The sequence below is a fragment of the Astatotilapia calliptera genome, chromosome 11 (assembly GCF_964374335.1).
Source record: "Astatotilapia calliptera chromosome 11, fAstCal68.1, whole genome shotgun sequence".
NCBI classification, from domain to species: Eukaryota; Metazoa; Chordata; class Actinopteri; order Cichliformes; family Cichlidae; genus Astatotilapia; species Astatotilapia calliptera.
Genome location: NC_137432.1, coordinates 31874403 through 31894507, shown reverse-complemented (window position 1 = coordinate 31894507; position 20105 = coordinate 31874403). Strand labels below are relative to the sequence as shown.

The 20105-nt window shown below is 37.3% G+C and overlaps 1 protein-coding gene and 1 long non-coding RNA gene across 2 annotated transcripts; one reads left to right on the top strand and one right to left on the bottom strand.

The window, feature by feature from the left end:
* Positions 1 to 304: 304 nt before the first annotated feature.
* Positions 305 to 11336, bottom strand: ctsk (cathepsin K). Its single transcript, XM_026184938.2, has 8 exons — positions 11203 to 11336; positions 9508 to 9631; positions 7130 to 7252; positions 5605 to 5757; positions 2783 to 3001; positions 1664 to 1829; positions 1244 to 1352; positions 305 to 1053 (listed from the first exon to the last, which is right to left on the bottom strand). The coding sequence occupies exons 2-8, from the start codon at positions 9628 to 9630 to the stop codon at positions 954 to 956; spliced, it is 993 nt and encodes a 330-aa protein (XP_026040723.1). The 5' UTR covers position 9631; positions 11203 to 11336; the 3' UTR covers positions 305 to 953.
* On the top strand, positions 8369 to 11619 carry LOC145431961 (uncharacterized). Its single transcript, XR_013912294.1, has 2 exons — positions 8369 to 8704; positions 10193 to 11619. It is a non-coding gene; the product is annotated as an uncharacterized LOC145431961 (long non-coding RNA).
* The last annotated feature ends 8486 nt before the right edge of the window (positions 11620 to 20105 follow it).

The window sequence follows — 20105 nt, the reverse complement described above, 5'->3', positions numbered from 1 at the left end:
AACCGGTTGGGGTGATAGAAGCAAAGGACATGATTTCAGTGTAAGCTGCCAGTATTATCCAACATGATCTGACAGCAGCTCATTTACAGTTTTATGGAATGTGAGGCTGTTTAGAAAATCTGGAAATGTAACACACAGAGTTTGAGCATATCATATGATTATAGTTTATCATGTTGTGGTGTATCATTGAGTGCATATCCTGATCCTTACATAACTTATTCCCATATTTGTTTGTGTTTTTGTAAAAATTCCATAAAATGTTTTTTACAAAAACATAAAAAAATTCCAAATGAGGCATTCAAAGTCAAAATGAACCCTTTATTCAATTTCATAGAAAACATCTGTTTACAATGTAATCATTGGAAAAGTGCAGAACAGAACGACAAGTCCTTGTGATCACAAGAGAAAATAGTTATAGGAACTCACACTACCAGCAGGAAAGGAGTAGCTCCCATTGCACAGCAATGTTTCCTGTCTTTTTTCACACAGAAAGCAAGTAAAAGTAGGGACTGAAACTATCACTGACTACCAGTCAAATACTGTAAAAAGAAAAAGTATGTTGTGCCATGTAGATATGTAGATTTAACTTGCGACTTCAGCATAAAACAAGCCTGTGTTCTGGCTTAGGTTTATTCAACAGCATGCTCTGAAGTTACAATAAACTGTATGTGTTTCTTTATTAACCAGAGCACAGCAGAGGTCTGCAGGCATGAGATAACTCATGGTTTAAAAGTGTTTTTTGGAATCCAAGACTCAGAAACATTTAATGCCTGTTTTCAGTGAACCTGTTCGTTATCTCCAAATTCCATTTCCTGTTAGAAAAGACTGTAAACAAACATATTGTACTGTAGTGGTTGCGGATGTGTTGAAATGAACATTTACTCTGAACATTTCCAAGTGTATATTCGTCTTATAGTAGTCTAAGCAAAGCCCGTTCATTTTCCCTAATCTCTTCACAAGATGGGGTAGCTAGCGAGGTTGGTGATGCCGCAGAGGTTGCCACGGTTACGTGCCATCAGGATGTATCCCTTGTTGCCCCATTCCTCACCCCAGCTGTGAAGAAAAGCCAAAAGACGGAGTTAAGATGGAACGATGGAGACAATGAAATATCGCCAGGAGTCAAACAGCATTTCAGCTTATCATTTTGACAGATGACATGAAAACAAATCAACAAACAACCAACACTTAATTTTAGTGGACATTTGAGCCACCTGATGCCATTCAGACAAGTGACATGTCCCACCTGTTCTTGACAATCCAGTACTTCTTCCCCTTGGTGTTCACTCCATAGCCTACTGCCAGTACGGCATGATTGACGTCATCTTTGTTACAGTTGGGATCGTAGTAAACACCTGGGTTCACAACAGAGAGAGAGAGAAAAAAAGAGTGAGCTGCATTAGTGAACAGTGCATAAACGATGTACCTCGCACACTTTTTAATGTTGAATATAACCAGAAAGCTGTTGATGTGTTATGTTTAATTGTTTTACTAGTTTTACTAGGTGTGAACTCCATGTTTAGTTTATTTAATTCATATTTAATTAAGAAACCCTGACTAAACAGGCCCTTAAATTCTAGGATTTTATTCCACACACTTTCCTTCCTCCATGAAGTAGGTGCAGATAATAATTTCATCTGACCAGACATATGAGAAGTTCACTGACCATGCTTGTAGAACTGGAAGCTGCTCTGTTGTGCATCGATGCCCACAGACACTGGACCAACTTTGTAGAGTGCAACAGCCAGCGCGCGCTCATTACCCACTGGGATCTCCTTGTAGCCTTTGCACTGGGCTGCCATGCCTGATGCATTGTAGCGGCAGGTCTGATCCTGCAGGCAAGACAAAGGAGGAGAAAATGCTAAAAGCGTTTGTTGCCGATTTTAAAAGTGTCAATTCTTGATATTTAAGATGCTACTTTTCATGTCCTTACCTCACAGTATAATCATATTTAGGTAGAATATCGAATTTTAATCCGATGGTTATTACTGATTAACCGACAATAAAAGAAAGTTAATAATTGCTGTATAAAATCAATAGTCAAAATACTTGCTATGCAAGGTTTTAGTACCTTGTGACTCTTCTGTCACATGTTATATCACATGATGTGTTTGGTGCAATTCCAACTAGCCAAACAATAGAGAGACGGCAGATTTTTATCATTACCGAGCAGATGTACTTCCTTCTCATATTACCAAATGACTAAAGAGGAAACTATGCTCACTCTGTGGGAGAGTTTCCACTTCATCATTTCTGCTGAATCACCTCCCTCTGGTAAGATGTTTGCAGCTACTTTACTGTCAAAATGAAATATTTTCTTCCTCGTTGCATGTTGTTGGTGAAGCGTGTGAAGGGGACAAACGTGACACCCTCACAGCCAAGTGAGAACCTCTTCACCATCTATGCATCTGCAGCTAACAGCTGATTACTGGGTATTATTTATAACAACTAGGTTAAAAGACTTTTTGTGCAAAGCTTCTTTGTAAGAGTGCCTTACCAGAACAACTTCGAGCTTATCTTAAGTACTGGAAGAGGTGGGGCAATCACTCATTTAAAAAACAACAAACACCAACTAAATTATACTTGTTTATTACTTTAAAAACCCCCGCTTGACTGCTTTGGACCATCTTGCTTTTATGTGTTCAAGCACCCAGTGATATTAAAATATAAGTGCTTAGTTTATAGAGGATGTGGCACTCACTACATGAAACGAACTGAAGTGAAAGGCTCAGATTAATAAGCTACTTCAAGTTTAGTTGTGTGTTTGGCAGAGTGGGTTGCTCACCTGTCCAACATATGGGTAGGCCGCTTCAGAGTCAATACCTCCATTTTCATTCACATACTGGAAGGCATTGGTCATGTAGCCTCCTCCACAGCCGTCGTTCTCTGTAACACAGTCCACCAGGTTCTGAGGACTGAGGTCAACGAGCTGCCCGGTCTGCTTGGCCAACTGCCCCTCAAGGGCCCCGGCAGAGCTAAAGGCCCAGCAGGAGCCACAGGAGCCCTGTCAGGGGTCAAAGAAAGACTGGTGAGTAAGAGGTTTAGTTTGATATGTACATACCACTGTGACTGGACTGTTGCTGACAACAGTAAGAGGAAACTAAGCCGACATGGAAGCTATAATCAGCAGAAATGTAAGAAACCCAGACCAGACCAGAGTTGGTAGGAAACAGGAATAAATGTGCACATTGTAAGGAAATAAATACCCAGCTGTTCTGATAGGCATTATTGTTTAAGCAAACCATTTGCAGAGAGCCTGTTTTTTTCATCAAGATTTATCATATTAAAGAGAATCAAGTTAAACAGATTAAATCAACATCACAGCAAATGCTGTGTCTTCTCCTGTCTGTCCACCGGGAGGCAGACTGTGACCACATTGACAATGAAAGAAAGCCATTTCTGTTTGCTGATCGAAATTCTGTAACTGCTGTGAATTTGGGTTGTAAATAGAATCAGCTGCTGGGCAGTTTGTGGTGTTCAGTAATGTTGAAACAGTGTTAATGACACACAGTGAGAAATGGTCTTTTTTACAGGTCTGGACTGACACATCCAGCGCTAATGAATCACTGACACCGCCATCGTGTTTGGCTTTCACCCAGGAAATAGGGACTTGCTGTAATATAGATGAACGTTTATGTTGAATTTAAATGAAAAGGTTATTCTTGTTAACATGTGTTGGGTGTAACTAATGCTTCTGTGCCTGAAAAGGAACAGATCCCTTCCCTGTATGTTATGAACAACCTCCCTGGAGGAGTGCATGATGTAATAACACTAGGTTAATGCTTACAGCTCTGAAACGCTTACATGTCCACATACATTTGGCTTTAAAGTGCGTCTAGAAGTAGAAGGACCCATTTCAATCTTATTCCCTATTCAGACGAACAAATAATAGCTTATTATTTTCTTTTTTTGGCCTTCATTTTGAAATATCTGAGTCTTCACACCTCTAATGCTCCACCTCACTCTGCTGCTTAGAGATGCCCCAATTAAAAACGTTGTAAATCTGAAATCAGATGGCTGAATGTTGTTTGTGGCTTTGAGCTCAGCGATAACAGAAATTTGCCTGAAATGAAGAAAACATCAGAAACAGAATTCAGTCATCATAAAAGGAGCTCAGGATGAAGCAGCAGAACTGTTAGTATGCAGAGACTGCAACCAGTCTGCTGCATAATTCATGAACCACAAGCACCAAAGCAAGAGCTAAAAAAAAAAAAAAAAATCCTGTTTATGGCTGTGTGTTCAAATACATCCGCCAGGGGGAGACAACGTAACACACAAGCCCTCAAATTTATGTTTTACTAATTTATATTATCTATCACAGTTACCTATTTTTGACACTCATATAACAATGATTTCTATCATAATTTGTTATCACAATAAAGAAACTGTTGAACATTGTAAAACATTTCCTACAAGTATATTCACCAATTCCACCAGATGAATGTTGTTTACATAAATGGTTGTTTAATTTGCTCTTAACGACCAATTACATCTAATAATGAAGGCCTTTGTTACCAAGTCAATTAACCATGAGAACAGCCTGTTACTTTTAGTGTTGATCTGAGCATTAAGTGGGACTGGTTACGTCTTTAAATGTTTAAATAAACGCTGCAAAGTATTTTTCTGAATCCTTTTTCTTTTTTCGAGGTTACAGTAAAAAAAAAAAAATCTTCACAAATTGTGAATTACATTCAATTTTTTCAAGGCAACAGGCTGCTGAATGTTTTCATTTATACTAGAGATGAATATAAAGGTGTTCACCTACACTTACATAAAACTTTTTAAAACTATTCATTTCTGATTTCAGATGGTTTCATAAACATGTACTTTGACTTTGTGTAAAACAATGTCAGATATTGCCACTGAACACAACATAAAATGTGTAACTGAAATCCCAGTTGATGTCATTATTCTTGCCTCTGCCTTCAACAGTAACAGTTCCCCACAGAAATCACAGAGGTTTTGAGTTTCACTCTTAAAACATTTCCTGAAAATAGCCCTAGGAACTTTTTCTTAGTTCTCCACAAACTTTTAGACAAACAATCATATGCCAGAGCCCACAGGAATCCTAACTGTAGATTACTCTGCTAAAATCTACAAAAACTTCCTCCAGTAAGAAACCTGCAGTTTCAGATTTGATTTCCAAGAACTGTGACAGAGCAGATTGTCTCTGTCCTCTGTCCTGTTTGGTCTGCCCCGTGTTGCGATATGCTACACTGTACTTGATCACGTTAAATGTTTCCATTACACAAGCTGTGCCCTTGTGCTGCTATCAATTGTGTGTTGACTGACACATTTCATTTGAATGCTATCTCTAAAACACTTGCACTGAATCTATTTATTCACACATTTCTGATTCATGCTTTTTTTTGTTAAGTGCCTATTTCTTTTTTTATTAAAAGCAGCAGCCACACATGTTTTTTTATGCTCACTTGGTCAGTGAATTGTGGTTGTGAAAAAAAAAAGAAGTTAAAGCCGCACTTTGACAGTTAAAGAGCTGCTTTCTGAAAACCAACACATGCAGCTAATGATACCAAACAACAACATTTCAGCTGATGATATTAATCCACACTGACAGAAACTAGTCAAATATTATTCAGTTCTCACCTGGTTCTTAACTGAAGTCACCATGCCCTTCTTGCGGTAGTCAACAGATTTGGGAATTTTGGAGGGCATGTCATCCATAGCCAGTGTGAAACTGCGCTCCTGGTTCACTGGGATTTGCAGGCCAGTCATCTTCTCAACCACCTCCTCTGAGGTCTGCATGAACAGAAACACAGTTAAGGTATTTTAAATTGTGTTTCACATCGTAGGGATGTTACTGAATGAACATTTGAACAAAGTTGTAGTCGGGGTCATAGGTCATAACATCCAGGCAATGGGATTTTTGAATAATTGAATGAGAGAAAGTGTTCTTGAAAAAGAACCAGAGTGCCGGGGGGAGCTGGAATACAAAAAGATTTTCAAATGTGCATATGACAAACTGCAGACTTCAAGAAACTGCAGGCAAAGGAGTAAAGGAGAGAGGGATATAAAGAGGTCAAAGGGAATTCAAATTTGTGATACATTTGTACTTTTTACTGGCTGCCACAATGGAACTTTTTGCTAAATAAAATAAAAAAAATCCCCACTTTGTTATTGTCTGGATTCCCTGGGGCTTTTATTACAGCTGAGTCTAAAAGTAGAAAGATCATTAATGGAAGAAATACAGGCCATCTGTTAATTTCGTTTATTTAATTTAAGTGCTTTCAATCAAAATGGAAAAGCATCCTTCATTTCCCACCACCTGTTATTTCATAAACATGAAATTGGCCATTTGTCAAGAATTCAGATGCGCATACTTGTTCTATCACTAATAAATGAGCTTGAGCCCTGCCATGTTGTGCTTCATTTCTGGAGCAGCCTTTTAAAACCTCTCCGTGTTGATGAAAAAAAGCCACCATCAGTCACAACCCATGCTGGCATGTCACTGACACCGGCTGATTTAAGGACACCAAACCCAGTTTCACATCAAGGGGCTGCAGCATGCATTAGTGAATAAAAAAAGCAGAGATGACAAACCGACTGCAGCTGCAAAAAGCCAAAACTGCTGAAGAAAACATGAATGTGACATGCAGGAGCTATTTTTTACTGTCAAAATTACCCAGATCTTACTCAAACAAGCAAAATATTTGCTGTTCCAGTTTCTCAAAAAGGTGGATTTGATTGTGTCTAGCGTCATACATGAAAGATGTACCAGAAGAAACAAAATATTTTGTACTTTAGTATATTCAAATCTATGTTGGTGTGTTACACACTGCAAGTGACATGTATAAAAAATAGGGACAGATGATCTTATAGAGATGTAATGTGCTGGGATCACATACATGTCAAAAACAAGATGTAAAAAAAGTGAACATGGAGTCGTGATTAGGACAGAGATGTGCCAGACTGCATGACGATCCACAACCAATAAGAGCGTCTGGTTTTTCAGAAACAGGCTTCTGGGACGAGCAGTGTGAGCTATGGTATGTCCACTGACTCTTCTTTTTGTCAGGTTTTAGACAAAGTCTAAACCAGTGTCCTTACCGTAATTATGATGCACTTCATGGAATAAAAAGTTTTATCTGGTATTTGACAAGATTGAACTCACCATGTCTCCCAGATGGTTCATCCCCATCTCAAAGGAGTGAATGCCCAGCGCGGCCTCCTCGTTGTGAGCCTCAATCATGCGCATATTCTTCTCCCAAATGGCCCTGCGGATCCCCTCCTCACCCTGAGGGGAACAAAAGTACACGTCACTGTACTTAAGTTAAAAAAGAGCTCCCTGGCTTACACTTACAAAACAATCCACATTTTTAGAAGCTTTAAAAGTATCACAAATAAATATTATAGCAGATGTTATAAAGAAGTCATTATCATTTCGTTGCTTCCATTATTATTAGAAACAACGGTGACCCTCCTAATATGAACAACAAGAGGACTTTTACTTTCTAGGATGATGATGCAGCCTCACTTTTGAACTGGTGTGAATGGTTTTCTTATAAAAAAATCTTTATAAAAAATAAAAGAAACACTTTTTCCAGTCTTAAAGTTTGCTTTCCTTGTTTCTACACTCATGCACGAACACCTGACAGCTGAAAGAAACTAATCTAGGCAAACAGGACAAATTTGCATTATAATTAGCAGATTAAAAAAAAGCTTGTCTGTGTTACAGCCCCATTTCATTAATTAGGTCAATTAAACCAGTGCACATTCACACAACAATCTTCCCTACAGATTATACATATGTGGGTTAAAACATTAGTTTGCCTTTATTCAAATTCCACCACTATGTGTCATCCACGAAAGAGTAATATTATAATATGGAAGTGAGATAGAGCCAAGTGTTTGGTATTGAGAAAATCAAATATGCTCTACTTAGTAGTCTAGGTAATCTCACCAATGATTAGCATAACTATAAGCATTATTTCCATCTTGATATTCATTCCAGTAATGGAAAATGTAAATATGGTAAGGGGACTTTGATTATATTAGATCAGTGATGCCAATTCAAAGAAGGTTGAAAAGCTCTCCTGTGCATAAATACTGATTAAAATCACCATGAGGGGGAGAGAGAGATGTCTTTTCTGCACACTACAGAAACACATGTTATAAAAACTATATACGCACATTCAGTTCATGAATCAAAGCACATGTAACTATACACACTCATGAAAACTAGACATAAACACACACACACATGCCCCAGCTGTGGAGTGCTGACCTCTAGCTTGAGGTGAAGAGCAGAGGGATAACAGATGCTCAGTGAGCATTCATGGAGTAAATCACAGTCCGCTATGGTTTAAGAGCAAACTGCAAACAACCCCTTCTTCACAGCCAGGAAGAGAAACAGAGTATAGGGATTTTTTTGCCGCAGAGAAACCGAGAAAGAGGAGTGGAGGACTTTCCTCTGTTAGAAATTTCTGGCTCTGGTGATATGACACATAAAAAGCTAATGATAAAACTAAATTACAAAATATGCTAGGATTTTTTTCTCCTCTTGTTTCATAATATCATTAAATAATGATTTAAATACCCATAGTTGTTGAATTAGTCTTTTAAACTGAAAAGTGTTGAATTATACTAAACAAAAAAACAAAAATTTAAAGTTTAAAGGAGGATCCAAACATCTACTGGTTATGGATGAGAAAGTTGGACTGACAGAAAATTGCATGTCCTGCTTCAGGTAAGCTTCTGTCTGTTTAATTTTCAGCCAAAACAAAGAAGAAGATCAACCAGTGCTGCCATCAAGTAAGGAGGTAAAATTATCAACAGTTTAAACATAACTGATTCGATCATATAAAACAAAATGTGACTGGGGAAGCATATTTGTTCCCTGTTAATGTTGCTGATGCTTCCTTCTGTGACTCTCTGGCTTTACCTGATCTGCTGTTAGCGTTTCTGCCAAAATAACTGAAACTGGTGGAGCTTCCTTAAAAAGGGCAGCTTAGCCTGCAGACTTACAGAAGCCTGTCTTGGGCTAAGATGTGGAACATGCTGTGTATAAATAAAATATGAGTCTTTGCCACATGTGTATGCAAATGTATTAAACCATGTAAATTATAAATAACTACATGTTGCTGAGACTGGATGAGGTTTTTTTTAAGTCAAACATAGCATTGTGCAGTCATGTCTATTCCTTTTCAAGGAGCAAGTTGCATCAGATAAGGAAAACCAATGATGTTTTGAAACTGTGATATGCACATTTGATGGGAAAGCACATAATGTGCATATTTTTTTATTTCATTATTTCATTTTAGAATTAATTCACCAAAGGCTTCACCAATACTGCTCTCAGTTTTGTTTTCAGGTTTAGTGTTTTATTTGTAGAAGTCCTCTTTCAGGAAAATCAGATTTAAAAAGAAGCATCTGCTTTTTAAAAACAAAATCTTTATATTTCCTACCTTATATTTAAGTTTTCTTTGTGCTATTTATATCTCTTAATTTTATCATTATTTTAACTCTAAAACAATAGTAACACACACTCACCAAGCCATTGTATTCTTTCCTATGTGTGCTCTTCCACTCTTCCCACTGGGCATCCAAAGAGTATTCATCAAAACGGCCCAGCGCAGAGGTAGCCAGCAACAGCACACACACAAGTGGCAACATCCTAAAAGAACAAAAAACACCTTCATGTTTTTATTTATACCAAACCCAAAAGTTTTTTTTATTAACAAAGTTTTATTTTTTACAATAGAGTTTTCATATTTCAAAAGTGTCACAACATTATAATTAGGGTATGTGTACGCATATAAAATATCTCAGTGTTATCTTATGGGTGTCCAAGAGAGGAGTTACTGTCAAAATTCCCATTCAGAAACAGAAACAGTTTACCATATGAACTTGCTGGAGAAGCTTAGGTTTGAATCAGGTCACTTCTTCATTTATAACCTTCCTGTCTGCACTCGACTGTCATAAGGATAAAAGCTAATATATATATCTATCGATATCTATATATGCTTTCCTATAATCCAGTGAGAGCATTGTGTTTCTGCAGGGGTTTACTCTCATGTGGTTGGTTTCATTATCTCAATCATGCCACAGTGACAAAAACAAAATGCTAAGTTGCACTTCTTGGGAAACAAACCTCTATTCCATGTTTTGGTTTGAGACAGGAAACTCTCAGGATAATTCTTATATGATTTTCAACGAATTTCACTTTCATTTTCAGGGTCAGACCGGACAATGCTGGATATAGTTTGACAGCAAACGTGAATGACAGCTACAGGATGAAGTCTCAAACACAACTGAACTCCACTGAGAAAATGTTTTCACTCTCGCTCTCATCAGTGATTCAAACATTTTAACTGTGGGTTTTTTAAGTCCAGGCAGTGTGAAATTTTTTCTCTGCCTTTGTTTCTTGGGCTTTCTGAGTCCATCTTGTATTTTAATACATTGTGCTTCTAATCTGCATTTGTGGGCTTTGTTTCCAGTAAAGGTCGCTGACCTTGGAGTTTCTCTTAACTAAGAGCAGAAAACAATATTTCCTTTTGTTTTCTTTTCTTTTTCTTTTTGATTCCTGCTTCCTACACTAATGGATTATACACAGCATGGCTTCACCTTTGGGTGAAAATCTATGTTTTAAATAGAGCAATCCCATGATACATGCCAGTAATTCAGCATATGTGCACAATGCTGAGTATGAGTCACAAGACTTCTCCCTGTGGTAGCTTATGTTTTGAAAATAAATTTATATTTTGCATAAAACATTAGCATTCATGACTTTTTTCACATTCCCAGATGTGTGGTTTTTTTTTTTTTTTTTTGCATTGGTATGTCAAACTTTCCAGAACTCAAACTGGCTGCCAGTAAATGTTACGTCTCCCTGCCCCCCTCTTCCAAGAATGACTCTATTAATGTGCAGTTGGGTCAAAATTGTTCTGTAATCTTTTTTAAGGCTGATTACTTTCTTAGCTGCAGAAAAGCTATGCATATATTTGAACCAACATTTATGGAAAAATCTCTTTCAAGGTCTTGAAAATCAGTTCATGTAATTAAGTAAGAGCCATGTCTAAGTTCAGTTCAGCTGAGTTGTTTTTACTTAAATACTAAAATATCAGAAAGCAGCAGTTCTTTCAAACTGATTTAAAGTTTAAAACAATAAAGTTACAACACGCACAAAAGAGCAAAAAAGATTTTGTGTGTTAGGAGTGTTAGGAGATCAGCAGTAAACAAACTTACCTGAAGTCCAAAAGTCAAAAAGCTCAGGGAATTCTTCCGAGTTTGACTTGGTCTTCCTCTGCTGCTGAAGTAGGTCAGTGGGCGAGTTTATATCGGCTGAATTTTGAGGAAGTACAATGGGAGCTCCAGGCCTGGGGAGGAGTTTTCTTCTAACATGGAGGGAAATTACATCTGGTTTCACTGAATAAACCGGATGATGTCAGGTGTCAGGTTACAGAGACATGTCTGAAAACTCCACAGAGGATGTGGCACTGCTGCAGTCTGGGTTAGTGCCTGAAGAACAACAAAGGTGCTTTGAAAAAAAAAAGACCTGGAACTTGGCCTTTCTTTACAAGTCTAACACTGATTATCTTTTATAGCAGAACATTGATTTATATACATGATCATGCTTTGTATTTTGTTCAAGAATCAAAGTGACCTTTTAGTCTGCTTTCAAGTTTACTCTAAATCATGAAGAAGAAGAATAATGCTAGGTTAACATAGATGAATGGATGGGTCTCTGAGTGATTAATTATTGAGCAAAGATATTTTTATTCCAAAAGGAAGGAAGGAAGGAAGGAAGGATGCAGCAAAAAAGGCACATGGAAAAAAACAGTATGGTACAAGTGTGTACAATGTAATAGTTGTCAGCCAATAAACTGGGTTACTCAGTTTGCACTAAAAATAATTTGACGGTGGGCACCAGCAGCGGCTGTTACAAGAAAACATGTCATCTCCTGCACTGCAAATTTAGTACTGCTATTATTTATTTAGCATTTAGTGTGGTCATTATGAGTATCACTGGAACCAAACCAACACGATAAGTCAAAATATTTGCAAAGTTTTTTTTCAGGCCTGTCGGCTGAAGATTTCCAGAGACTCTTCCAGCGCAATTTCTTTTGTCTCTTGTTATGCTGAAATTTTTCTCAGCAGAACATTTTCTCAGAATGTTCTGACACTTGGTGTGGAAAGGCTATTAAGGCTACTATATGTATTTTTTTATGTTCATTGTGTGTAACTGGAAAACAATTTCTCTACTTGAAGAATAAAAACCAAACGTGCTTATTTTAGATTTTAGATTAATTATACAAGAACACAGCATGTGAAACTTGATCATGAGTGGCAGTTTGATAAAAAAACATTCCCACGGCAGAATCCAAATAGGTCTTTGCCATATTTGTATTTGCTCCAATTTCTGTCTGTTTGGTGGTACTTCCTCTTGCTGTTAGTCATGTGTGTATATACATGAATGTGTCTTATGACTCCTATACTCATACTGTTGTCTAGCACATATCTAGACAGTGAATTAAATATAGGAGCATCCCGTGCAGCTGAGATGTCCAGTGATACATGTCCATGTTGCTACAAGTTAATCAGACGTATAATCATGTCTCCATGAACAATAACACATTGTTCAATGGAGAGGCCTTGCTAACACAAGTGCTTGCACTACCATTATCACAACTGCTATTACAAGATTATTCATGCATATCATTACATATCAGTCTATCATGTGTTTGTGATCTGGACAAATATATATTTATGCCACCTTGAACTTGAAACATACCAAGGTTTTGCAGGCAATGAAACTTTAAGATGCTAACATGATATTTTGGTGCACAGCTATGAACAATAAATGACAGGACTATACCTTGTCTTGTATTTATGTAAATTTAAATCTTTATTGGCTCCTTAATTCCCTAATCAGTAGTGGCTATTTTATGCATGTCCTTGCTCAATACAAAACATTGATCCAGCACAACATGAAGTTTCAGCAATTTGAAGTAAATCAGACAAGCATGTATTATGCTTTCCTGCAGCACTGCAAGGAAACAAAGGAAATTAAGATACCAGTTTGAGTTGTTTAAGTCAGACTCCTGTTGTCTCATGTTAGCTTGAGCTTGATGTGTTGCTGAAAAGAGACAATTTGTATGTAGAACCACGAGTGTGGATTTTGCTCCCCATAATTTATCTTGCCATTGCATTACTGAGGGATATCTTCAGGTGCTAAAAAAACTACGAGTGGCCATGAATCCATTTATAAGATGGACAATGACAATGATTTTTCCATCAATATCTAACTAAAACACCTTTTTAAACTCAATAGTATTAAAATCTAATCTAAACTCATTGAATACTGGAAGTAAATGAAGTTCTCTGTAATTCCGATTGCCACTCTGAGATGAAAACATCAAATTTGATGGCGAGTTAGGCCTGTAGAACTAATTTTATTGATAGCGGTAGATGAAGCCATAATTAAGCCACTACAAATACACAAAAATATACTAAATGGCAAAACAAGGTGGGACAATTAAAAAAATAGACATGAATTACCTTGTTATTACTATTGTTATTACTCTTGTTAAAGTTACATGTCATTGTTAGATATCTAGCTAAAAGCTGCTGATAGTGGATTGCAAGTCCACAGTGCACATTTTTTTTTTACATTATTTGGCCTGATGGTAATATACTTTTATATTTTAATCTTTCTTGATAGATTTAAAATATGACTTTTGGTTTAAATAAATGAATTCTCCAAGATTTTTGTAAATTTCTGCGATGTTTAGCATATTTTTTTCATGAGTAGGTTCAGAGCTGTATTCTGTTTTGTTTGAATTAATTATCAAGTGATATTATTCTAACCACTTATGAAAATAGGTCATTGCAAAAGCAAGTTTTGAATACATGACACCAGCATGTATTAGACAAAAAGAAAATGATCCAGAATCCTGCCTTGTGGGACTCCTAAGGTTTAAAAAAGATATTACATGACTGATTTTACCCACTGGGACAGTTTAGTTAGAGGAAAACCATGAATATCAAAAGGCAAAAATTTAAATGAGCAGAGTTTGTTCAGCAGAATCCGACGATTTACAATTTCAAAGGCTTTATGAAAAAATCAATATGCAATCGGAGACGGTATCATACAGTGCACAAATGCAGCTGTCGCTCTCTCCTTTGCTGCTTCAGTTCTCCTCAAGGTCAAGAACAATCTTGGGTGCTGTGCTAAGATTCCTGTTGTGTTAAGATCTCTAGTGTGTTAAGTGCAGTGCAGGCAAGCAGCTCAAGGCAATGGCTTTCATCACTGACAGCTCACTATCTAACTGATCGATATTTTAACTGATGAAACATCTGCTCACTGGATTTCACCAGGCTGGAGAGTGCATCTTAAGCCTTTGTAAGACTCTTCCTTCCTCTTTGGCACTTTAGATAATGAGATTCATGAACGGGCGGTATTTTGATTGATCCACCATGCAGCACTCAACCCCAATCTTAGCATCAGGGAGCATACCATCTTGCAGCAGGTCATAACCTGTGTGTAAATGTATGTATTTGAGCAGATTGATTTATACAGGTATTCCTTACTAAAATGGTTACCTAGCAGTCCGTATAGCTCTGTTTTTTCTTCTTGAGTGCTAAAACAATCTATTAATATCTCCACATGGGGCTGATGCTGAGAATGCTTTTCTGCATTTATGACTTTTTCTCATGTGACCACTTGGCAGCCATTTTTTGTTCTTGTCTGACTCTTTGTTTTGAACAGTGAAAAGTACTCTGAGGCCCAGCTCAGCAGTAAATTCCTCTTGTCTTCCGTTTTTTCTCCTCCTATTAGGTCACATCTGTTTCCCATCTCAGCACATACTCACAACCCACCGCAAAACTGGAAACAGCTTACCTCCCAGAATCCTCTGCAAGTCATATGATCCTGACTCACCCCATCACGGGATAGGGTTGGGTTTTATCATTACAAAAACTGAACTGGCTCTGTAATAGCAAGAAATAGCCTTACATCACAGCGTTTAGGTACTGCAGAGTAAGCTGAGTGACATCTCATTTTCTATATGCATGTATATGGCTCTCAGAGGACAGATTATATGCCCCGAATGCTGTAACTTGTTGAAATCCATTGCATTTGAGCACCATAGAAAATCAGGCTTCATTCAGATTCTTTTCCCCTGGCAATCTAGTGAGAAAGCCCAAGAGGCTTTAAATTCTCATCTGAACTGTGTGCACTTTTCATTGACCAGTTCAGAGATTAGTGCCGCAGACACCAAAGAGGTTTTAAAGGCTTGTTTTGATTCCAACAGATTAGACAGTGTTGTCTTTTTTCATTCCAAGCTCAAATTGTTTATAGCAGGGGGAAAAAACCCATTACGTGTATACTGAGTTGTTGTTGTCTGAGCCATGCATGTCCTGCTTTCTCTATGAAAACACGAGTGTCTGTGTTTTACATTAAAAATGAAGAGGAGATGTTTGTCATGCCCTAAAAGCTGCCATTCAGTTTTGCTGTATAATTCTGTCTAGAAATAAGAGTAGTGGCCTGAAGCCAGGTGCATCTTTGTGTTACTGATGCTATTCTTCTAGAATTGTCAAATTTGTCTAAGGTATTTCTGAAAATTTGTTTCTGATGGATTTTCAGTACCTAGAGTGAAGACAAGACTTCAGGAAGTTACTGCTTCTGGTCACACAAAAAAATCTTTTCATACTTACATTTTTAGAATTCCTCAATTAGTAAATTAGCAAATATTAAAGCTGTTTCACTACTTGTGACTGTATGAAAGCTTCCTGCTATAATAATCCCCATTTCTGTTTCTGAATTTGATCCATTTTATTATGTAAATAAGGCTTTTTATGTCACCAAGAACAGAGGTGAGTGTGATTCTTCTGATCAGAAGAGTCACATACTGGCGTCTATAATAATAATAGGAATAATTTTCCAAGAGCGTTAAATCAAATTTCCCATATTACATGTTGCAAATGAAAGTAGCCAATATGTTTCAGTACAATCTGTATAGCTCATGCAACACACTGAAAGATAATAGCAAAGTAATAGTGGGAACAAATTAGTGCCACCTGGTGGCTTCTTGCGCCTCCTGTCAGAATTTACAGTAAATTTAACATCGTAAAGTGGTCATATAATCATATATACCAAAATGATAAATTTCATATTTTTTCAAGCTCCATTTCTTTTATCATGGCTTATGTCCAATTCAGGCAAAGCTGACACACTGGCACAGCTGATGTGTATCTGAGAGCGTGTCATGAGAGACATTTTCCATTGAATGTCAATTCAGTGTTCAAACAAAGTAAATTCATAAGGTACTTCCAAAAGCAGCACTGAGAGGGATGTGTGCAGCAATGAGCGACACATACAGTATGTGCAATAAAGCAGCCAGGAGCCACTGGGGCTTTGTGCTAATACCATATTACTCCTGAGGATATAATATCCACGATGACCTTCAGTTTCATTTGTACATTTCAGTAACTTGTCTTCATGGGAAAGCAATTATTTTTTACTGTTGAGTAGCTTTTACTATTGTTATTTGTCACTATTTCTTCTAGGATAATCCTTTTTGTTAGTATCAACATTCAAGATGGATATTTGGCAAATTTAGAAACAAAATGACCAATAAATCAAAAAACAAAAAATCTCACAGTTTATAAAACAGAGCTCACACTCGGCCAGCAGTGATGCTGGTTCACTGATGACTGAGTTTAGCACATTTATCTGATCATTTCTGATCTGAACTCTGTTACGCCCTCTCGTCAGCTCATTTGACTGAGTTCATTTCAGAGTATAAAATAAATATTCTCTTCCATGAAATAAATCAGATCAAATTTCAACTTTTTGATTTCAGCTCAGATCGTATGCCAGAATCATTATTTAATATCTATTCTGGTAGAAAATGTTGCTCTTGTTTGCTGCAGTGTTCTAAGAAACTCTAAAATGGTTTTTGGACCTGTTTTTGTAGCTTCGTAATTATATCAAGATAAACTCAGCACTGTTGTCAGAAGAATCAACATGCAATCAGCACAGAATTTGAATAAACTACTGCCTCTGCTGTTCAAATACAAATATGTAGTAACAACCTGTATCATCAGCAAGGTTAAAAAGGTCCCCAAAGAACTTGTGTAGAATGCAAAATGAGGTTGAGCTGACCAACATGTATTCAGTAGGTTAATTAGATGAATTGCCCTAGAGGAGCTCTAGGGGTTGTTTTGGCAGCAAAGTCAGTGTGGAAAAGAAAACAGAACAAGCAACAGAAAACAGACAAAAACACACAGTAGAACTACACGATTCACTGAATCACGGATAGATTCCCCGGGGGTGGTTTTTGGCCATGTCTTAAAAAAAATGGTCTTCATAAAACTGTTGTGAAGTTACTGTGGCTGAAGTAGAATTGTATAAACTGATGAAATCCACAACTTTGTTTCATGACAGGTGAATGGATTTAGCCAACTTTGCTCGCCTGATATTGGTTAGAAAGTCACTACCACTGTCCACATGGTGCATTTCACACACACAAAAACAAACAAATTCTGCTAATACAAGAGTTTTAGTCACTACCCACTTACTGGATGCACACAAAATACATATTAATAGTTAACTATTGCAGTAAAGATGCAAGAACAAGAGCACTTTAACTGGGTCAGTGATTCCAATTAATGTGACAAGCAGGTAGCTAGCAGCTGTAGCTACCAGTTACTCAAAGCAACCAGGCAAACAGTTTATTGTGTAAGGCTTAATTTGTGCTCTAGAGTTAGGCACTTTGAGATTAGAGTCTATGGGGAAGGGCTACATTGCACTTCCCCATTGCCTTGAAATAAGAAATTGCAGTTTTGCACTTCTAGACTAATTTTTCATGTTAATGGTTGGCATTTTAAAGCATCATCAATAAGCACAACTCAGTAAAGACTGCAAATCATGGGGCAATGTGGTGATAGGTTTGATAAATAATGGCAGCTTTATACCTGTATGGACCATTAACCCAAAAACAAAGAACAAAAGATCATGGATTTATTTCCTAATGCCATCATTTGAGCTTATAAACAACACTAAGTGGTGAAAGAGCCAATTATAATAAGAAATGTCAAGGATAACAGCTAAATTTAAGGGAAGTTACATTTTGCCAAAAACTTGTAATAAAATATAAACAAAAAGATTTCATCTTATGTCAACTTCTAGAAAACTTTGACTGTCTTAATTTATTCATTCCCCTTTTACAAATTTGAAATCCATATAAAATTCAATAAAAAAATTAATAAAATAAATTGCAGAACAGTGTTTGCTTTATTTTTAAAGCATCACCTCGCTTTGAAGCTTTCCTTTCTGCATCTTCATCATATACCCATGAGTAAATTATCAACGAATCTCACCATAAGCTGGCAGAAAAACAAAGTCATTCACAATTCCTGGCATCTAATCTCTTTACATGGCCTGGTTGCTGTGCATCTGTGCAGTCCGTTGATGCACACATGTGCTCTGATGTTTAAAGGATTAGTATTTATTCTAAGCAGAGAAACCCCCCCATATCACACACACGGAATTGAAAGCCCATTTCACAAACAACCTGCCAGCACACATTCATAATTTTTCCAATGGTTGATCTGTCACGTGCCAATCCATCTCCAAGTTCGCTCTTCAGGGATTAGCAGCCCACACGAGGCTTTAAAGTGCTGCAGTGGCTTACACTTCTGTCCTTTAATTTATATTTTTAGGGTAGGGTTAGGCAAAAATTGCTAATGTGCAGAAATTAAATGTGCTCAAAGCGTCTAGCTTAAGTGACACCCTCTTTATAGTAGTGCCAATATGTTAACCCTGAAGAATGTTTGAGCACTCAGCATTAGTCGGACTCTCAGCTGATGCCTCAACATGGATTAAAATACTAAAAGATCTATTTGTGCTTGTTTACTTTGGTCTGTGAAACAGCATAAGTGTCACCTTTGAAATCAGTTGCTAGTTCATCACAGCTTTAATTTAAAGACAGATTTAAATGAAAGGTTTAGAGAGGTTAATGAAAAAAAAGCATCAAGACTTCAAAAAGATTTCATTGAATATCAGAAAAAGGGGATTTAAAACTCCATTTAAAACGCCACCCTTTGTGAGAGACCGTCTGGAAAAATAAACAGTTTGCTTGTTGAAGGTTTTGAATGTAGATCGTGAACATGTGTAAGGGTAGTGATAAGAAATACGCTGCATTTGCCTTAGCCTTTTTCAAAAAAAGACCCATTTATTATAAAGATGACCCATTAAGGAATAAATAAATGATCCTCACATAGTATCCATGGTTATAAGATGAGACGCAGTCTGTGGATGGCAGCAGGGAGACCAGATGTCGCTGGCAGCCATTATAAAAAGGATAATCACTTGAGAAGCCTTGCTTCCTCTTCAACAACCTGATAGAGGTTCCTGTTGGCTAACTGTGCTGAGGCATTTAATTAAGCATCATATCAGCCAGTCAGCACTGTGGATGAAGCTTTAATAAGCACATGGGTCACCCTCCTAAGGATTTTTAATGTTATTAGTTACTTCATTGATCTTCCAATCCAGTGTGTACCAACAAATCAAACTGAGATGACTGCTCTCATACACAAACAAGCTCGCAACAGAAAGGAAAACAGAGAAGGGCAATCAGGGGTAACCAGCCCTACAAATTATTCTCCTCACATGCAAATGGACACGATGGACGTCAGCTATTTGTTTTTGTCTGGTAAACCACATGCTGTTGAGAATCTGGTCACGTTTCTGCTTAATCATCCAGAACCTGCTCTTGACAAATTACCCTAATATAGAGGACTAGGGGTGAGAGCAAATTGGGTTTATAGGTACAATTCGGCGCCAAGGAACTGATGTACAATTTTCTGTTGATATTTATAATAACGTGCATTTAGAATTGACTGTCTAAAGAGGAATGTGTGTATCTATTGAACAGTCACATGCCTTTCTTTATCAGTGTTGCTGTTATTTGCAGGATTTCCACAGAAGTTTGCCCCGAGGGGCCAAAGGTCAGGCTTCATGATTCCTCTCTCCTAATTAGCTCTACTTTCCATTGCTCATCTCATCTGATGTTGAGCCTTCTTGGGGGTTTTATTCAAATTAAACCCCGGTGAACAGAATACCACCGCCATTCGAAAACACAGAT

Bases quoted from the DNA above. Each gene is read 5' to 3' on its own strand.
- ctsk (XM_026184938.2), bottom strand. From the start codon at position 9,630: ATGTTGCCACTTGTGTGTGTGCTGTTGCTGGCTACCTCTGCGCTGGGC. The intron at 7,253-9,507 runs GTGAGTGTGTGT...TGTTCCCCTCAG, and splicing joins GGAAAGAATACAATGGCTTG to GGTGAGGAGGGGATCCGCAG. The intron at 1,054-1,243 runs GTGGGACATGTC...TTTTCTTCACAG, and splicing joins TACTGGATTGTCAAGAACAG to CTGGGGTGAGGAATGGGGCA.